Source organism: Saccopteryx bilineata, chromosome 2 (assembly GCF_036850765.1).
Source record: "Saccopteryx bilineata isolate mSacBil1 chromosome 2, mSacBil1_pri_phased_curated, whole genome shotgun sequence".
Taxonomy (NCBI): Eukaryota; Metazoa; Chordata; class Mammalia; order Chiroptera; family Emballonuridae; genus Saccopteryx; species Saccopteryx bilineata.
In genome coordinates, this window is record NC_089491.1 from 143,802,842 (window position 1) to 143,822,448 (window position 19,607).

A 19,607-nucleotide genomic window follows, 5' to 3' on the forward strand; every position below is an offset into this window, starting at 1 on the left:
TGTGTCTACTTAATATTTTTTAAATAACTGAGGCAAGATGTCCATTTGATATTAGCAGGTTTATTCTCTCACCTTTCACTAAAATGAGCACAATAATGTGTTTTAAAATATGGAAGGATAAAAAAACACACTAGCCTCGAAGTTTTGGACAATGGAAAGAGAGTAGACAAGTGCTGACTTGGTCAAAGAACAGAACATACAGGGGGAAACTACAGAGAAGCACAATGACTCATACAACAGAACTCTGAAAAGGGCCAAGAAATGCAGGTACTAGGTATTACGGACAGGGGCTAAAACCAGGAATACTCGTTGAAAGTGTTCATAAGAATCAGTGGAGCTGCCCCTTCTCATTCACCACCCTCCCAGATCTCTTCCTCTACTCACAGCAAGAGAGGAGACAGGTTTCCTGTCCAGAGACCATGAGCGACTGGGCTTTCAGCCATGAGGACGGCAGGCACAGTTAAGGTCAGCTGGAAGGCATGGCCTGAAAATCAATGTCTCCACCAAAAAGATTCTGAGGGAGAACAACAATCAAGTCTGGGCGCAGGATAAAATGTGTTATGGTCTCACATTTTTTTCCTTCCCACTGAGCTTTTCACAGGCAACTAGAGCAGGAAATGGAGGCTCGAGGAGGCATGCCTGCAAGAAAGGCAAAGGGTGCGGAAGCAGGACCTCAGAGATGGAGGGCCTGGTGTTTCTCATTAGGTTTAACCATGAAGAGAGGGGTTTTACAGTTTCACTGAAAAGCATAGGGAGAGGGTTAGTGAGGGGTTCCCTGAGCTCTGAGCAAGTTAAAGGAGGAGACAATTATTTACAACATACAGGAGAGGAAATAAATGTTAGTGTGTGTGTGTGTATATATATATATACACACACATATATATATGTATCAGTCAGTTCACCAGGTAATACTCCAGGGCGCAGAGTAGGTAGAGAAGGTTGGAGGATGCCACTAGAGTAGCAAACAGAAGACATGCAACACAATAGGGAAGTCCATGAAATCACAGCAACCTCAGGTGCTAGTTAGAAACAATATTCCTGCAGTCATAATGATAAAAACAATCAATACTACTTAATCCAAACACTTGAACTAAAATCATAAGTAGGAGGCCTGATCACTGGTGGTGCAGTGAATAAGAGCATCAACCCAGAACGCTGGAATCCCTGCTTGGAAAATACAAGGTCGCTCTGTCCCACCCAGCCTTGCATGAGTCCAATTCAAAGACCTGATCATGTTGAAGAATAAATGGAGATGCCCTCTGGCCCTGGTCGGTTGCTCAGTGGTAGAGCGTTGGCCTGGTGTGTGGAGTCCCGGGTTTGATTTCCGGCCAGGGCACACAAGAGAAGCACCTTTCTGCTTCTCCACCCTTCCCCCTCTCCTTCCTCTCTGTCTCTTTCTTCCCCTCCCGCAGCCAAGGCTCCATTGGAGCCAAGTTGGCCTGGAGGGCTGTGGATGGCTCTATGGTCTCTGCCTCAGGCGCTAGAATGGCTCCGGTTGCAATGGAGCAACACCTCAGATGGGCAGAGCATCGCCCCTGGTGGGCTTGCCTGGTGGATCCCGGTTGGGCACATGCAGGAGTCTCTTTGCCTCCCTGTTTATCACTTCAGAAAAATACAAAAAAAAAAAAAACAACCTCAAACCCAAAAAAAACAAATGCTCTCTGTAATGAAAACTTGCTAGGAATTCCTTTCTTATGGCAGATCAGCACATGGAAGCTCAGTGCAGGCTTGTTGGCTTAAGTGTGGGCTTGCCAGCTTGAGCACAGGGTTTCTGGCGTGAGCCCAAGGTTCATGGTTTGAGCAAGGGGTCACTGGCAACCCAGTCAAGGCACCTATGAGAAGCAATCAATGAACAACTAAAGTGAAGCAACTCCAAGTTGATGCTTCCCATCGCTCTCCATTCCTCTCTCTCTCTCAAAAAAAGAAAAGAAAAATTTTGTAAGTGGGGGATGTGTGAGTGTGAGTATGAGTATGAGTATGAATGGCTAGGGACAGCAGCTAGAAGTATTTCATCTTACATCATGGAAATACAGAATTTCAAAAAGTGAAGCCAATTAAATTATATATATTATTTATTTAGAAATAGAATTGTTATGCTGGCAAGAAATAACCAAAAGACATGAAAGCAACCGCCCCTGTGGAGCAGAAGTTGAGGCAGATGAAGGAGAAACTTCATGACAAACTTGATAGTAACTTGATTCTTGTTTATGTAATACTAGGATAAAACTAAGCTCAAAATAAAAAATATAAATAATATTAGAGAAAGTCTGAGACTTTATTTAACTCATCACATAAATAACACAACTTCAATTGCATAGTTTATTGTTTACTGAAAATAAAGTTAAAATCAACAAATTAGGAAACCTTGTTTTACTATTCTCTAATAGTATTCTTCAAATCAAATCAGTCAGGTCATTTGATTCATACTCTACCACCGAAGTACCAGCAAACCGTTTTTCATCTGGTTGTTGAAACTTCTATACATGCAACCTAAATTAGCAATGCTTTTGATAACCAAAGTAATTCATAAATTAGTTTTCTAATAAACTCATGAAGACAAATACAGGATTATTATATGATTCATGCTGAGAAGTCCTAGTCATTTCAGCTTTTTTGATATTAAAAACCATTTGAATTATAAACGAATATATCCATAGTAGAGATAAATCACTTATGTACAAATATATAATTCACTAACAACTGACACTGACACCCAGGAATGATCTTGTGCCCCTTTCATCTCTAACAGTTGCTATCAGAATCACTAAAAGGATCATCTACTTCTTTCCTCCCCTACCAGGGAGAAAATGAACACCCTACTACAACCAGAGTTCTCATTCTCATTACTACAACTCTGCCCTTGCTGACACATCTGTGTTGCTACCCCCCTGTTTGCATGCCAACAGGGTCTCCGACCTACCTATACCCATACTTGACTTGCACCTTGAGAAGCCTGGGCCTTCTGAGCATTTAAAGCCAGTGCTATGGGAATTCTGGGGCTGAGGGAAAATAACACTTAGCCTTGATTTGTAACTTGGGAGTTTTCCTATAACAGCAATGATATGATTGTTTCAGTGTTTCCTATATGATAAGGCACAAGGGAATTTGTGTACCAGCTTAACATAGCCACAGAGTTTCTATTGGGAAATGATTCTTCTGTATTTCCAATTACTGTAAATTCTTAAAAAACAGCCAATTAATAAATTGGAAGTGAACTCTATAAAGACAAATGAAAAAGAAAAATACTCTCCCATAAAACAAATTGCCAGAATATAAATACCTACACTAGTAAGTATGTATTCAAATTTACTTGTTTGCATTTTGTCCTAGTACTAAAATATTATTATAGTTTCCATTTACTGTATATAATATTACTATAATATCATAGTTTTCTTGAGGTTAATTCATGGAGTCCTCATTTTGTTACTCATGTAGTTTTTTCTCTTCTTTGCTCAACTGATTGTTGAAAGTTTCGTCTTATTGAACTGAAAACAGACCCTGCACAATATAATGGCAACTTAGCTCATTCACTTCCTAGAAAAGGTGCAGAGATAAACCCAAAGGCTTCACTGACACCTTTCTCACATGCTGGTTTTCTTATTCCTGTGTTTTAATGAAATGAGTGGTGCACAGGGGTGACTTTGAGTTTGCTATGTATTACCCTAGTGCTTCTTCCACTGTGAGGCTTGCCAATCTGGAGAGATTCAGGTAAAGAGAGAAACAGAAAAGGAGTTTTCTCTCAGTTGGTTAATCAGTTTACTAAGGATTTGGAAAAGTCGGGCATTTCAAATAAAGGTAGAGTCCAATATGGCTACATTTCTTTTCTTGACTATAGAAGTGAGATGAGTAAAAGTAAATAATCCAGTGTTTCCACTAAACTTGAAAACAGTTTCTCCTCTTTCACAATTTTAGTAAGGCTTTGTGATATAAAAGCAGCAATGGACACATGTTCATTAATGATATGGCATGACAAAGGGAAAGACAGATATCTGTCTGCATTTCCAATACAATCAATTTCTGAGTGCCTATTGTGGGCTAGACACTGTTCAAAGGTGAACAAGACAGACAAGGGCTCTAATCTCAAGAGCTTAATAAACTAGTAAACAAATAGGATAATTTTAGGTAGTAATAAATACTGCGAAGAAAAATAAAGGAAGTGATGTGATATTGTTGGGAGGAGGTGGCTACTTCAGATAGTGTCAAGGCCTACCTGAAGTGGTGACATTTAAATTTAGACACAAGCAGAAGGAAAAGCAACTGCAAAGTCTCTGAGGTGGGAACAAACTTAACATGAGAAGAGCCAGTGTGGCTGAGACTCCGTGGGTGGTGAGCTGACGGCAGGAGAAGAGAATGGTGGACAAGAGGGGGACCAGGTGGGTCGAGTCTGTGGGCCACGGTGGAGAGCTGGATTGACTTTAAGTGGGAAGGAAAGCTACCAGAAGTTCTGAGTAATAAAGAGTTAAGATTTTATTTTTATTTTTCAAAGACCAGTCTGGTTGCTCTGTGGAAAATGGTTTATGGAGGGTAGACATGGAAATGGGAAGACTAATTAGGAGACCGGCTATTGCAATTAACAAGCAAGAGGCAAAAATGGCGAGGATGGCTGACAGCAGTGGAGATGAGGATAAAGGGAAAGCTATGTGCTGTATGACGGAGAGAGCTTCCCATGCTTGCTGTTCCGCAGGGCTCTCACTGTCTCAGGAATTTTTTTCATGGCACCCTTAAGCCAAAAGAAATACCTAATGGTTCTGTTTATTAAGGAATGAACTATAGTACTTAACTGTAGCAGTCTGAGCATGTCAAAAGTTTCCTTCACGCATTTTAAATAGCCCTTGGCCCCCCTGTGGGGAGTGTCTCGTGCCTCTGCAGTCTGGGAATTATGGTTTTGGAACTAAGACTTACTGAAGATGTGGGGCGTAAGAATAAAAGCAAATCAAAGGTGATCCCTAGATTTTAGGCCTGAGCAAGGAGCTAGACGATATTGTCACCCACTGAGATGCATGAGACTGAAGGAAAACAAGCACTCTGAAAGGTATGTTACTCCTATTCACAAATAAGGATGCCGAGACTGAGCGGCTATAGAAGTTATTCAACGTTGGACAACTGGTTGGAAACATGATAAAATCTGTCTCCTGGTCTGTCTGATTCCAAATAAAATAATAATAAGCAATAAGCTGCATGAGTGAGTCACATCAGAGTATATTAAATACAATATCTAATTTAATTCTAACAATAGTATTAGTAGATCTGATTCCAAAGACACCAACAACATACTCCCTTTTTGCTGATAAAAGTGATTGTAAGGTGTTGGCAAATGGCAGTCTTCCTTAGTCATAATATCGTTTTTTAATATGAAATGAAGGTTTTGGGAGTGAAAAATTAAACTGAACATTTTATGAATGTCCACAGTTGTACTTGCAATGACCCAACTCTATTTCTATTCCTAAGATCAGAGCAATCTAATTGCCTGCCCTCATCTCAACCCAGATGCTAACAAGACAGATATAGGGAAAGTTCTAAGCAGATTATTAATTGACAGCCTATTTCTTAGGGTAGGTGGCATAACCCCAATGATCTCACTGACCTTGTTGGGGCTCAGCCTTGGAGAGTAGCAGGGGGTTGGGGGGACACGAAGAGAACATACTCCCCAAGAGGCAATGGAGTCCTCTGAAATCTGCATTCTAATGTGAAATTTGACATGTGCAAAAATTCTGCACGTTGTAAAGATAACACGCCTCAGGGCTAAGTTCACCCTTGCAAACAGTCTTAGGTACAGGACTAAATTTCTCAAATATACTTATGATAAGTGGCTGCGGGGACAGCCTTAAATAAGCTGAAGAAAATCATTAGAAAAGTGATCTATGCAGAAAACTAACGTTAAAACTGCATGGTTAAATCTACTGTTGCATTTTCTAGTACTGTGTCTTTTTACAGAATTGGAAATAGGTGTACCTTATGTTTAATTCTGTATATTTTAATGGGTCCAGTTAAGACTAATCTTATCAAAATAAATGATGATGTTCCAGCAAGAGATACTGGTCATTTTTCTCTCTGCCATGAATAACTGTCATCAGACTATTTGCCCCGGCATTAGGCAGCTTAACAGCATTTGAAATCCTGCAATTCTATCAGCCATAGGAAACGTAATCACAAACTTGGATAGAAGGCACTAACTTTAGCTCTCCGGTTGACATAAGAAGGCACCAAGACATCTGACTTGCAGAATTTTTGTTATGGGATCTTCAGTGTTGAATTCCAAACTACACTTAAAGAGCATTTATCTAATACTGTAAGTCATTAGATATATCATTGTAGCTTGTCCTAAAGAATAGGATTCTTTGGGCAGCAATTTTGAAAGATCTTGTTCCCAAATCCTGAATATTGGGGCTTTTATTTTCCTAAGGTCATATCCAAAATCAGTGTAGGAACACACTCCAACAGTCAGACTGAGACAAACCCAGTAACACCACATTACAACCTTGCCTAGGAACATAACAACAACAACAAAATAGTACTATAGCTGGCTCTCCCTGGGGAGTACTTTAAGGGGGAAAATTTTATTATTTGTATAATCTTTGTAGGAAATATATACATAAATCTGCATATATAATAAAGTATTATAACTGTTATGAGAGATATCTACTAGAGTGTTACAGGAGGCTAGAGGAGAATCACCTAAATTAGCCTCTGGGTGTAGGGAGATGGCATGTGACCTGAGTTTCGAGGTCTTTTAGAGTAAGCTGGATATTTCAACCGGGGACAATGGTATGTGTGAAGGCACTGAAGCTTGGATCAGCTTTAATCATCGCCAGAAGATAGGATGCTTTGTATAGCAGGACGCAGGACATACGGGAAGTGGCTGGACATGATGTAGTGAGAAATGAACAAAAGTCGGGTCATGAGGGGTCTAGACTGTGAGCTCTGCTAAAGCTGTGAGAACCATTACATGAATGACTTTAAAGATGGAATATTTGATTTCTTTTTAAATTAAGTGAGAGGCAGAGAGACAGACTCCCACATGTGCCCCAACTGGGATCTACCTGGCAAGCCCCCTGCCAGGTGATACTCTGCCCATCTGGGACCATTGCTCCATTTCTCGGCAACTGAGCTATCTTAGCTCCTGAGGTGAGGTCATGGAACCACCCTCAGTGCAGGAGACCAACTTGCTCAAACCAATTGAGCCATAGCTATAGGAAGGGAAGAGAGAGAGAAAAGGGAAGGGGAGGGGTGGAGTAGATGGTTGCTTCTCCTGTGTGCCCTGACCGGGAATCGAACTCAGGATTATTCACATGCCGGGTCAATGCTCTACCACTGAGCTAATCAGCCAGGGATATGATTTGATTTTGTTTCAAGAAGTTCAGAGGCAGAGATAAGAAGGATAAACTGAAGGAGGTATGATTTAAGACAGAAAATCATATATATATATGATATGTGTATATCCCAACAGTGCTGCCCAGTTTGGGGATATCCTCACACACTTGGGCTAAGGTCAGTCTACTCTGGTGTTTTGCTCTTAGGAATTGGGACAGTTCCTGTCTATCTATAGCGTTCATGGTGGCAGCATACATCCACATATGAACAAGACTAGAGGAAGACCTCAAAGAGAAAGAAGGGAAGAGGATGCATACAGCCAGAGAGAAGCAAGGACAAACACCATGTGGACACAGAGCTCATCAAGTGACTCCAGTGTCTGGTTCTGGCCCGGGCCTGGCCCAGCCGCACCTCCTGCCTTCAGTTCCTCCACCCTTAGTGTAAACCCCTTTCACTTTTCATAAGCTTGCTTCAAGTGGGATTCTTTCAGCTGCAAATACAATGAACTCTGACTAAATCTGGGCCTGAACTTGGACAGATAATGAAAATATTGGAGAGAATAGCCAAGATGTAAGTGATGCTAGGAAAGTAAAACTGAAGGAAGTTGCAACCGGTTGAAACTGGGTGTGCTGGCTCCTCAGCTATCATCGTGGGCACCGCTGGTCACACCCGTCAGGCCCTAGCGACCGCAGGAGGAGGGCCGAGTTGGCAGGAAGTGATAGGGATTCGGCTTTATGCATGATGCAGAGACTGGTAAGAGTAGGATAGCCGAGTAGAAGCGTCCAGCAGGTAGAGATGGCCATGCATTTCCAAGGAGTTCTGACCCAGACATATGGCTGCAATCGCCTCCAACATGTAGGTGGTCATCAGAGCCACAGGAGCAGACAAAATCTCCCGGGAGAACTGTACACCAAGGTCTAAGCTGAGCAGGAAAAATCAGGAAGGAGATTCAATATGAAATGCCATGATGTGTCAGTAGGACAAAAGGTTTTTAAAGAGCCATGGCCAAGCAAGGAGCGTTCAGATAGCTGACTTACAGGGGACAACACAGGTGGGTGCGGGAAGAGGAAAACCAAATCCCCAACACCCCCTAAGTTGCCCCTATCAAGCAGGCATTTCGCTACCTTACTTCATCTTCACAGCACCCTTTCAAGGCAGGTGACAGCATATTCTTTTAAAGATAAGGGAAAAGGAGCAAAGTTCTCTGGGGATGGGCTAAGTCATATTATGCATCTATAGTCCCCAAAGAGCACCTGCCACCTATTTGTTTAAAAATGAATTAAGAAGCAAACATTTCTACACTTTTGTAGTAGTCTACACCTGGAATTAACCAAACTAGTTACCCTCAACCTCCCATATGACTTGGGGCGGAGCGGACAGGGTGGGGCAAGGTTCTGCTTTACTGACACAGAGAGCCTATTTCCTGGGGCACATCCCTGGATTTCCTGCTGCGATTTCAACTCATTAACAGCATCTCAATTTCTTCTACTTACCATTCAGAAAACACAGGCATCAAAGAAAGGGCAGGCAAGAAATCATGTTTTCACATTGCCAGAGATATTCTGGGGAATCCAAAATCATTGTTGCTGAAAATGTACAAACCATGAAGATAAATCTCCAACCATTACCACAGAACCTTAAATTCACATCGGATTCAGAAAGCATGCCAAAAGGATTTGGCACTCTTTTGATGTAAACCACAAGTCATGCCACATAGGGTATACTTAGCTACAGACAGTTTCCTCACCTCCTAGGAAGGCATCGGTAGCTCTTAAACCATTCAGAGGTCCCTGAGGTGTTTTCTCCTTGATTTAAACTTGATATTAAAAAGAACACATCCACATACTGAAGCAGACAACACTTGTACCACATCAGTAAGTTAGAAGAAGACCACTAGTATGAGTCCTTTCTATATTGTGAAAATAGAGATATGCATGAAAGAAGGCATTGTAACAATTTTGTGTCCACAGAGGATGCCACAAACCCTGGGCTGCTGAGTGTGAGACAAAGAGGATGGGTTCACTGTGAAATGTCCCTGCTGTTCACAATGTCCTGAGATTTCTACACTGCAGTACAGTCAACAAAAGGGACATTAACCTGGAATGGTTCCTCCCATGGGCCTAAACCATATCTGCTATCACATTTAATCACTGCAAGAACAGCAGGAAGTAATATTCCAGATTTCCAGATCACTGAGGCTCTGAGAAGTTAACTAGCTTGTGGCGTTTACACAACTATCAAGTGTGGTGGGTTTGGATTCAAATTCAGATCTAATACTAAAGGTTGCATTAATATTTGTTATATCTAGTTTCTGCCCCAGAAAACAATTCCATATTAAGAAAAATTAAAAAATATAACAAAAAAAATCACTTATATGTGCCCTCTTCACATTTTAGGTAGAATTACTCTCTCATTTTTCTGTATTCCTACAATATATTTATTTTTTATAATGCTGCATTGCAATTATTTTTCTATCTGCTCAGGTACAATACAGACTTCTCAAAGGTAAGAATATAGTTTCCAAATATTTGAAGCTCTATCAACAATCAAGTCAATGTTAGTTGAGTAAATGAATGACTACTTTAGCAGAAGTAGTTTACATTTCTTTAAAGAGAACAAAATTACTTGTGACTTATACAAAGGAAATAAAAGATATATTCAAGAAAATATATTTTCAACATTTCTTATGAAACTCCCATTTTATAGCTTACTTTCGCTATGGTTTTTGACTTATGTCACTAAAAATAAATTGTTACATACATGAAGGTACTAAGGAAGTTCATGTCTTTATTGTATAAACTTATTTTTGCACATATTTGAAGACAGGCCTGCCCGATATCCTCTGGGGCCCTCCCTGGATCCCCTTGCAGCTATCACGACAACCTACCATAGCATCTCATGGTTTCCAGTCAAACTCTTGTGTCTCTCCACTTTTCTGTCTGAGAATTCTGGCACCATAAAAATTGCTCAGGGAAGCCTGGAAGGACTTGGTTTGCTGTCTGCAGGGGAGACATTCATGTTGAGGGACGAAGGACCGTGAATAAATACTCCTGGAATAGTTGTGAAGCGTATTCTCCACTATTCCTTAGCAGGATTAAGCTCTAATTGCTTACTGAGATCTCTGCTTACCAATGCAACTGTTACTGCAAGTCCCACCCCGGGACACTCCCCAATCCTCACTCATCACACTTTTATATTCTCTTACTCATGCTTCTTGGTATCACTCCCCACCACCACTACCTTATCACCTGCATACAAATCTTTGTCATAGGGTTTTTTTTTGGTAAACCCAAACTAACACAAGCGTACAACATATATAAAGGAAAATGGAAAGTAATTAAGAACATTTTGACGGTTCCACTCTTAAGCCATTCTATTTAGAGACTCACCTGATGAGAATTCTTTGTTTTGTATGTTAGGATAGTGATCTGCCACCCAAAATGGCTCTATTCTCCAGGGGTGAAAGGTGGATCCTTTCCATTATAATGCATGTGTATATAATTTGAGAGGCCAGTGAAGTTCACTGTGCTTGAGCCTACCCTATATCATTACGGAAGCGAAGGAAAGTTCTTTTAGATCAATGAGGTCATGGGGCCACTACACAATCTTAAGTAAAAGAGATCCCATCAACTACCACCAAAACCATTCTTCTTCAAAGATATGACTTGAAAATAAAAAATGCAGTCTTATCATATAAGAAGCTAAACATCTAAGACAATTATCAGCATGTGCCAAGCGTTTAATAAATCTTCCAAAAATTATGTGAACAAAATACATTTTTCTTTTTTATACTAAAACTGATCTCCTGCAATCCAATAACTTTTTCATCCAAGAAAGATTTAAGGTATTTCAAATGTTTTAGCTTCTACTTCTACTTGAAATTCCATTTTTCCTCATTCAAATGCACATTAAAGTCTATCTCGTTCACTTTAAGGCAATTAGAATGAAGGCAATTAACTGGCATGCCTAAAGTCCCACAGTGGAGACAGAGCTTGGAGCTAATTCTCTTGATTCCTGGGTCAATATCCTTCCCAGCACATTAAACTCATCTTTCAAAAGAGAGAACCATGAACCTTAACATTTTCTCCTCTACTCAATGACGTTCATTCAGTAAACACAAATGACCACAAATATGCTCATCTTGAAACATTCCATTGAAAGATAAGCACATTATCTTTCAACAGCTCTTTGGATGATAGTCAGAGCCATACTGAGGAGGTGACGGAGGAGTGGCCTCACGTGAGTGAGCTGGCGCTTTGTTCCATTTCTCATACCTGCTGCCTATCGCAGACAGAGGAAAACTTCACCTCTGGCTCAGATTCACAACACAAGAATGCATAAATCCTTATTCTTTTCTCTCATTTCCTGTCACCTTTATTTTTCTCCATTTTTACCACCATCTATCTGGTCTTGCCTGCTTGTTGTGCCACGTTTCCTGGTTGCAAAATAATTTTTTTATACTAGAAGTACTTGTTGGAAGAGCTCTCCACAAGAATGGAAAAGATTAAAAAATATTGCACTTATCAAGTTAATTAAATATGATTAACAAATATAAATGACTCATCCAACCACCAGGCTGGCTTGTCCAGGAACTCTAAAAGAGGGTATTTAGCAAAGGCCTTACCTAGATGCCAGTAGTTAAGAGAATGATTCTTGAGATGAATGCAATTTTATTAGCACACAGACATTTTAAATTTATATCCTTGGACAGTATTGAATTCCACTAACTTTGATTTCTTACCTTACATTACCCCCAAACAAGCTTCAAACAGTCTGCTCTGAGCATTTCTGGTGGTCTACAACTAAAAGGTTGCCCATGTGATCTGGAGTTAGAAAATCAGAGCTCTACCCTCAGCTCAAAAACTTAATTGTGGAACAGTGACTGAGTCACTTCTCTCGTTAAGTCTTAGCTTCCTTACCTGGAGAATAAACAGAAAACCTACTTGAAAGGACATTTATGATGATCAAGAGAGGTTATGTCCATGAAATCATTTTATGGTGGTATACATGTAAAGGAGTAAAAATGTTTATCATGACAATAAAAATAATTATACCATTAGAGGGGCTAACAGTTTTATTCTATTTTTTTTCCTTTTCTGTTAATATTTATTATTAAGTTAATATATGCTAAAATAGTACCTTGTATTTAATGATCAATAAAGTATAGATGTTATTATTACAAGGGCATGTTATTCAAAGGTCTTTATTATCTCTTGTAAATACGATGGAAGAAGTGATCGCCTGAGGATTAAGGCAAGGCAGTTATGGAAGTAAGAATCATCTGCCCAACCGACATGATTGCCTGTTTCTTACCCCTACTTTACATTAGTTAGTAAGAAAGGCATGAGTAAGCAGAGACAAATACGGAAGCAACAATGTCAAAGTAGAGTAGATTAAAAGTAGAGGACTGGTATAGAGTATCCAGAAGCAGTTAATTACCCACCATCCTTTTTTCTCCTTTCTGTTCACTGCTGATTTTCTGTGTAATCTTAAAATGAGTTATTTAACTGCATGCTCTTCCCAAGTAAAATTCTGATACCATCCACCTGTCTAAGATGGATTGATTATATATTTTTTAGAATACAGAAAAACACAGCTTGGCCCTGGCCAGATGGCTCAGCGGTAGAACATTGGCCCGGCATGTGGAAGTCCTGGGTTCGATTCCCGGCCAGGGCACACAGGAGAAGCACCCATCTGCTTCTCCATCCTTTTCCCCTCTCCTTCCTCTCTATCTCTCTCTTCCCCTCCCGTAGCCAAGGCTCCATTGGAGTAAAGTTGTTCTGGGTGCTGAGGGTGGCTCCATGGCCTCTGCCTCAGGCACTAGAATGGCTCTGATTGCGGCAGAACGATGCCCCAGATGGGCAGAGCATCGCCCTCTGGTGGGCATGCCACGTGAATCCTGGTCAGGCACATGCGGGAGTCTGTTTGCCCTCCACTCACATTCTCACTTCAGAAAAATACAAACAAACAAACAAACAAAAAAAACCATAGCTTATTGTAAGGTTCCCCAAAAGAAGCAAAATGATAATAAACCTAGATAGAATCAGATGCTTTCTTCTTTTTTTCTCTCTCTACCTTCCTACCTAATCACACATGCACACACACTCACATACTTTTGTTGTGGTAATATTGTAGGAAGGCTTCATTTATTAGTAGCTACCAGATTACAATTTTTATATATAAAATGGGAAATTATAACAAGGGTTTAGAATAGATCACACAAAAAAGAATTTCTTAAAAGAGAGTTTTCTTCACATTAATTATCATCCTCTTCATCTATCATTCCTTCTCTGTGAAAATGTTTTATTGGTCTGTGAGATGTAGTGCAATAATATTGATACTTTTATATCAGGAAAGCTAGTACTTCATTTGCTCTGTTCTTTCTCTCCTGTGAATAGAGAATAATCTATTCACTGCATGTTTGAAGTTAGTGATTAAAGTCATACTAGGAAATGGCCTCTTCTAAAAGAAAATGTAATTGTCTCAAGTATGTAATGGTTTTAAAAACTTCAAAGTCCTGTGGTCAATAAAATAAAAGATGACAAAGTATAGGTTAAGATATAAATATGAGTAATACAAATAAAACATATATACATAATATATACATATATATTCTGCTCACAAAAATTAGAGACTATTTTATAGTTTCAGATTCATTTTGAAATATCCCCTAAATTTTGTGAGCAGTTATATTTTCATGGTACAAGATAAGAAAATTAAATATTCCAAGAAGAAAATTTATTTACTTGACTGAGATAGGACATTAAATAGGTCAAGGAGATAGAAATACAGATCCTATGAGGGAGAAGAGAGAAAATTCAACATAATAAGATTATACAAGGCAATTGTAAGGATGATTTATCTTTCAACAGTTTTCTTTATGATCTTTCTATGAACTTTTCATGGTGAGATACAGATTTCAAAATTCCTCATATTTCAGGTTCACACAATCTTTGGAGTGAAGGATGAAGTTTATAAAACACATTTCAACTTCTAGAGATTTTTGGATTTGGTCTGTAAATACAGAAGAGCACTGCCTACTTACTCCCACTTAAAATACAGGAAGAAGCTGGAAAGAAAGAGCAAGAGTAATGGAATACACATAACGAAACAGCATACAAACAAAACTTTGAGTTGACAAAATACCGTTTTTAAAATGAGAAATAATGGAGTTAATATTTTCTGCTAAAAACAAAAAAAAACGATTAGGCTTCATTTAAGAGATTATTTTAAAATAAAAGAAAAAAATTTGGGATAGTATTTACTGAATCTTAAGAACAATGGAAAAAGATACATACACATTCACAAGCACACACATGAATACAGAGAAGAGAGAACAGGAGAAAACACATTACAGGGGAGTCCCAGATTACGTGTTTTCCATCTGGATGACAGTGGTGAAGCCTATTATAATGAAATTAATTTATACTAAGTCTTATGGATTTAAAATATAAATTATGACATTGTGTGCAATGAATAACCACAGTTACTTAGCATAGGCATTATTGCATTTAAGTAACTAGCAGTTTTGCATCACATAGACATAATATTATAAATTTAACCATCATTTACCTTATTTTATTCTTCCTGCTTTCTGGGATAAAGACTCAACCGCAAGCAAAAGCTGAATGACTTTACGCTACCTGCATCACGTGTGGTTGACAAGCAAAGCACATTCATGATTATCATGTATATTAAGGAATATCAGGATCCTTAAACTCATATCACTTGACCTCACTGTGAAAAAATTGAGGATTTGAATAAATTCTTTACTAAAATTTAAAAATCTTAATCAACAAATTTTATACTAGATATTACAAATGGACTATGACAGTCACTGGCCTCAGCCACCACTCATCAATGAGTCGGCTGATGTAATCCCTGTTTTATAGGAATTCAAAAAAATCCAACAAAAATTCATTCTCTATGCTTTTAAACTTGTCAAGTTTAAATGCCTAAAAAAGAGCAGAACAAATGAAAATGAGTTTTAGAAATAGGACATATTTTAAATTAGGGTGATAATCTAGATAGCCACACAGTTCTTACTGCTTTGCATTATTTGAAAGTGTGGTGCTAGCCTTGTTACGATTCTGTGGCATCACCCACTGAGGCTGGTGGACGCATCTCAGAACAGTCACGGTGTGCCACACCCAGGGAACAAATCCACCTGCTGGCACTGTACCAACAGACAAGCCAACAGAGGTGAGGAAAATGAAAGGAAATGTCAGAGAGAACAAGGAGAGGACCAAATGTTAAAAATGTAGTCCAGGCCCTGGCTGGTTGGGTCAGTGGACAGAGCGTTGGCCCTGTGTGCAGACGTCCTGGGTTCAATTCCTGGTCAGAGCACATAAGTGAAGTGACCATCTAATTCTCTCTCCCTCTCTCTCTCCCTTCTCTCTCTCTACCCGTCCTGCAGCCAGTGGCTCGGGTGGCCCGAGTGTTGGCCTCAGGAGCTGAGGATAGCTCTGTGGATTCGAACATCAGGCCCTAGAAAGGGGATGCTGGGCGAATCCCGGTCGGGTTGCATGCAAGAGTCTTTCTCACTATCTCCCCTCTTCTCACTTAAAAAAAAATGATGTCCAAAAAGCTGTAGTCTAACAAGGATCATGATTAAAGTCAAATTCAACAAGGGTGTAGATGTAATCAAAATGCAGTTTCTTAACGGATCCTGATTCAATAAAATGAGGCATTGGATCGTAATTATTATCTTTAACAATTATTTTAAGCAAATTCACTCTTCTCAAAATATATATATTGTATAAAAAATCATTATATTCCCAGTAATTTTAAAGGAAAATATCGAGTCTTAAATACAAATGGTTACCATGTAAATATTAATTTTACATAATTTGTATTTTTTAAATAAATAATATTAAACAATAGGTAGAAGAAAAAAGCCTCTAAGACTTAGCAGCTTTTCCCCCTATGACCAGTTTCTCAGTAAAACCCGTGACATTTTCCTAACCCACATTCTATTACTTGGGATCTTTAATGTCTACTCTATGAAGAACTGGAATAGTCCTATATAGTCCTGATCACAATTTGAAAGTATATATTAAACTGTGACTTTATTTAAGGTGTTTCTTCCACCAGCCTGTATACTCTGTGAGGCCAAGGCCACATCTACCTTACTCACTGCTAATGTATCTAGTACAGAACAGGCCATCAAAAACAGGTTTAAATTGAATAACCAAAAGACCACAGAACCCCCAACTATTGACCCCACCTTATCCCCAACACACATGTAACTTTGGGGTTCTTCTGAAAACTAGAAAACAGGGAATTCCTGCATCTGCTCCACTTCCCTCCACTCCCTCCCCGGTCCATCGTACTCTGGCTGTAATAGACATTTCTATCAATGTTCTTATCACATTGTACTATAACTGTCTGCCCCAAGAGGAAATACATTAGTTACCTGTGTGCCCATTAACTGGCAATGCCAGATGACTCCCATTTCTTTACTTTCTAACCAGCATCCAGAACTGGCTTATGAAAATGATATATTCATTAATTCAGAATATAAGAAAGTACTGGATGGCATAAAAGAGAAATTGTATGAAGTCAAAATAAAGCCAATAATGACAATAAACAAAGTAATTTACCTCCTTCAAGTTATAAACTAATAGCACAAAATAATTAGAAAGTATTTTCCACAAGGACAATCCTACATATTTAATAACACATAGCCAAGAGTCCTATTCTTCTCTTCTGTAAAAGAATACCTTCACAGTCTTTTGAGTAAGAAGTCAGAGAGAAATACATACATGACGGTGTTTATGCCTGAGAGCTGTTGAAACATTTGTAGGCCACAACCCACAATTAAGGCGCGGCGAGTGGGGGGGTAACTCAGCATCCTGCAGATCACGGGTCCAGCTTTTTTAAAAAAGAAAGAAAAAGAAGGACACATCTATTATTTTAAGTTGCCACAGTTATTTATCCCATTAGGATAAATGTCCCCAAATTTCTGTGAAATCAACATGTTTGGGAATTTCAAAATAGAACATATATATTTTTACAGAAATCTGAGCACAATATATATATATTTTTTTAACAGACTTAGTATTTATATTTGAGGTCAAACTGTAAAAGCAATAAAAGAATTCAAGTTAAAGTAATTTGTGAACTCTAGGAAGATCTACATAACAGTGTCAGAAATTATTCTTAATTAGATCCCTATGAGCTGCACTAACCACTCTTTGTTCTTCCACTTCCTTGGCAATTAATTATTACTTAAAACCCGTACAATGCCAGACAACTTACAAAGTCACTGACAAATCCCTTTAATCATTCAAAAAAATTACATTCATTAAAAACAAACAAGGAACAGAATTCATTCAACTAAAGTAACAAAATTCATTCTAATCTAGTCAACTACAGTTAAGAAATTTGGGCATGATATCGGACTTTGTTATGACTATAATGGATATTAATAAAAGTTACCAAAAATAATAAAAGAAAATTAATGTGTATTATGTTTAGGTGTATGATATTTCTAGATTTTGAATAGCTCCCCAAGTGGCATTCAGTGATCATCTCAAAATATAAATAAGCTTTCAAAATGGTCCAGATGCCTTGGTGTTCAGATCAGAACTCTAGATCAGTTTTGGCAATCTGTACATATGAACCATGGAGGCCTTAAAAGGTGACTCATTTTATTGATGTCTATTGTCTGTGCATAATTATGAAGTATCGCTACTAGTCTCATAAGTGCTTTCATTACACCTTGACCTTAGCCTTAAGAGGTATTCTATATAGTGTTCCTTATGAGGCCAGAGTTGACTCCAAGGAATTATATTTCTGCTGTCAGAAGAGATTGTCTGATATCACTCAGATGTTAACTGATTAATTAGAGGCATTTTTCCTGGGGGCCAAGTCTCATTAGTGAACTCTAAACCAAGACAAGTAAATTAAAATCCAATAAAAGTTTATCATTTCAGGAATCTTTTAGAAATCTAACATTCCAGGTCACAAAAATGGAATAGAACATGTTGTTGTTTGAATATAAAATTTAATATGGAATGTCAAGCCAGGGCCTGGATTAGAACTGAGTTTACAGGAGTGAGCATATTTATCTCTACAGAGGTATGATTATAACCACATGAAGACTTACTTGATTTACTGCAAATGATTTTGTCTCTAAATGGTGAGACAGGACCCAGACAGAGAACCACCGATAATCTTTCAAAGTTCAGTGCAGTGACAACAACCCACTTAGAAAGCAGGCTGAGAGTATTATAAAGGTCAAATTGCTTTAGACTCAAGTAAAGCAGTATTAAAACCTAATATATCAGAAAGGTTATCTGAAATGGGTAGATTTTGAGAGTTTGACTGTGACAGTATTAATATATTATCTGGATCAGTTGTTTGAAAGATAAGCAGGCTTGTCAGCAAATTTACACATCTATAAAGGAGCCACAAAATAAAAAGCATACCTAATCTCCTATATATAACTACCTATTTCCATAAACCAAACAATTCAAATAAAAAAGATTATCATTCATCTTGTGTATCATAAAAATGTATAAAACAATTGACAACCAAACTGAAACAAGCAAAACCCCTTTTCAGCTTTTAGGGCTTCCACAGATGAGAACTGCCCTTCTACAAGAAATCTATTATCATCTTTGGGCAGCAGCATCTACATTTACTATTAAACTGTTCCATGATTTGATAGACAGACTAGGTAGTACTAATTTTAAAGGGTAAAAAAATTAAAGAAAAAATGATGACATATTAGACTTCAAGTCTGACTTGACAGAATATTAGCAGATAAAGTATTACATGTACATCACATTTATTTTCTAGGTTTTGATCTTCTGGTTTTAGACTTTCTCTTGCTTTAAATTTCCTGTTAAATGTAAACAATGGTAGTTCCTTATAAGACTGGGTTTTAAAAAAAAGACATTTTTGGTCACAGTAGCTCCACATCTGATTATGCATAAACCAAACTAAAGAATTTCCTTTTATTAAAATGATAAACCTAGCTTTATTAGGCAGTAAAACTTAGTGCAAACTATCATTAATCTTGATATCACAGAAGCTATGAGGCAGAAGAAAAATAGATTAATTGGTTAAGTATTCATAACTGAAATTTTAAAATGTCATGCTCTACTTACAATTCTTTGATTTTTATTATTAAAAATATTTTGTGCACACAAACATTTTATTCTTAATTTAAAAAATTGTGCCCCTGAAATGCAGAAATTCCCACACAATAAAAAATAAAACCTCTAAATAACTCAAGTAGATTGGAAATGCAAGACTCAAAATATAATATAAAACAATAAATGCAAGAA

The 19,607-nt window shown here is 38.2% G+C and overlaps 1 protein-coding gene across 1 annotated transcript in view; it reads right to left on the minus strand.

Annotated features, from left to right (window-relative positions):
* Positions 1-19,607, minus strand: part of SLC2A13 (solute carrier family 2 member 13) — a 374,249-nt gene that overhangs the window by 182,455 nt on the left and 172,187 nt on the right. Inside the window, exon 4 of the mRNA XM_066258114.1 lies at positions 17,076-17,184. Within this exon, the coding sequence (XP_066114211.1) occupies positions 17,076-17,184 (109 nt within the window). The remainder of the gene's footprint in view (positions 1-17,075; positions 17,185-19,607) is intronic.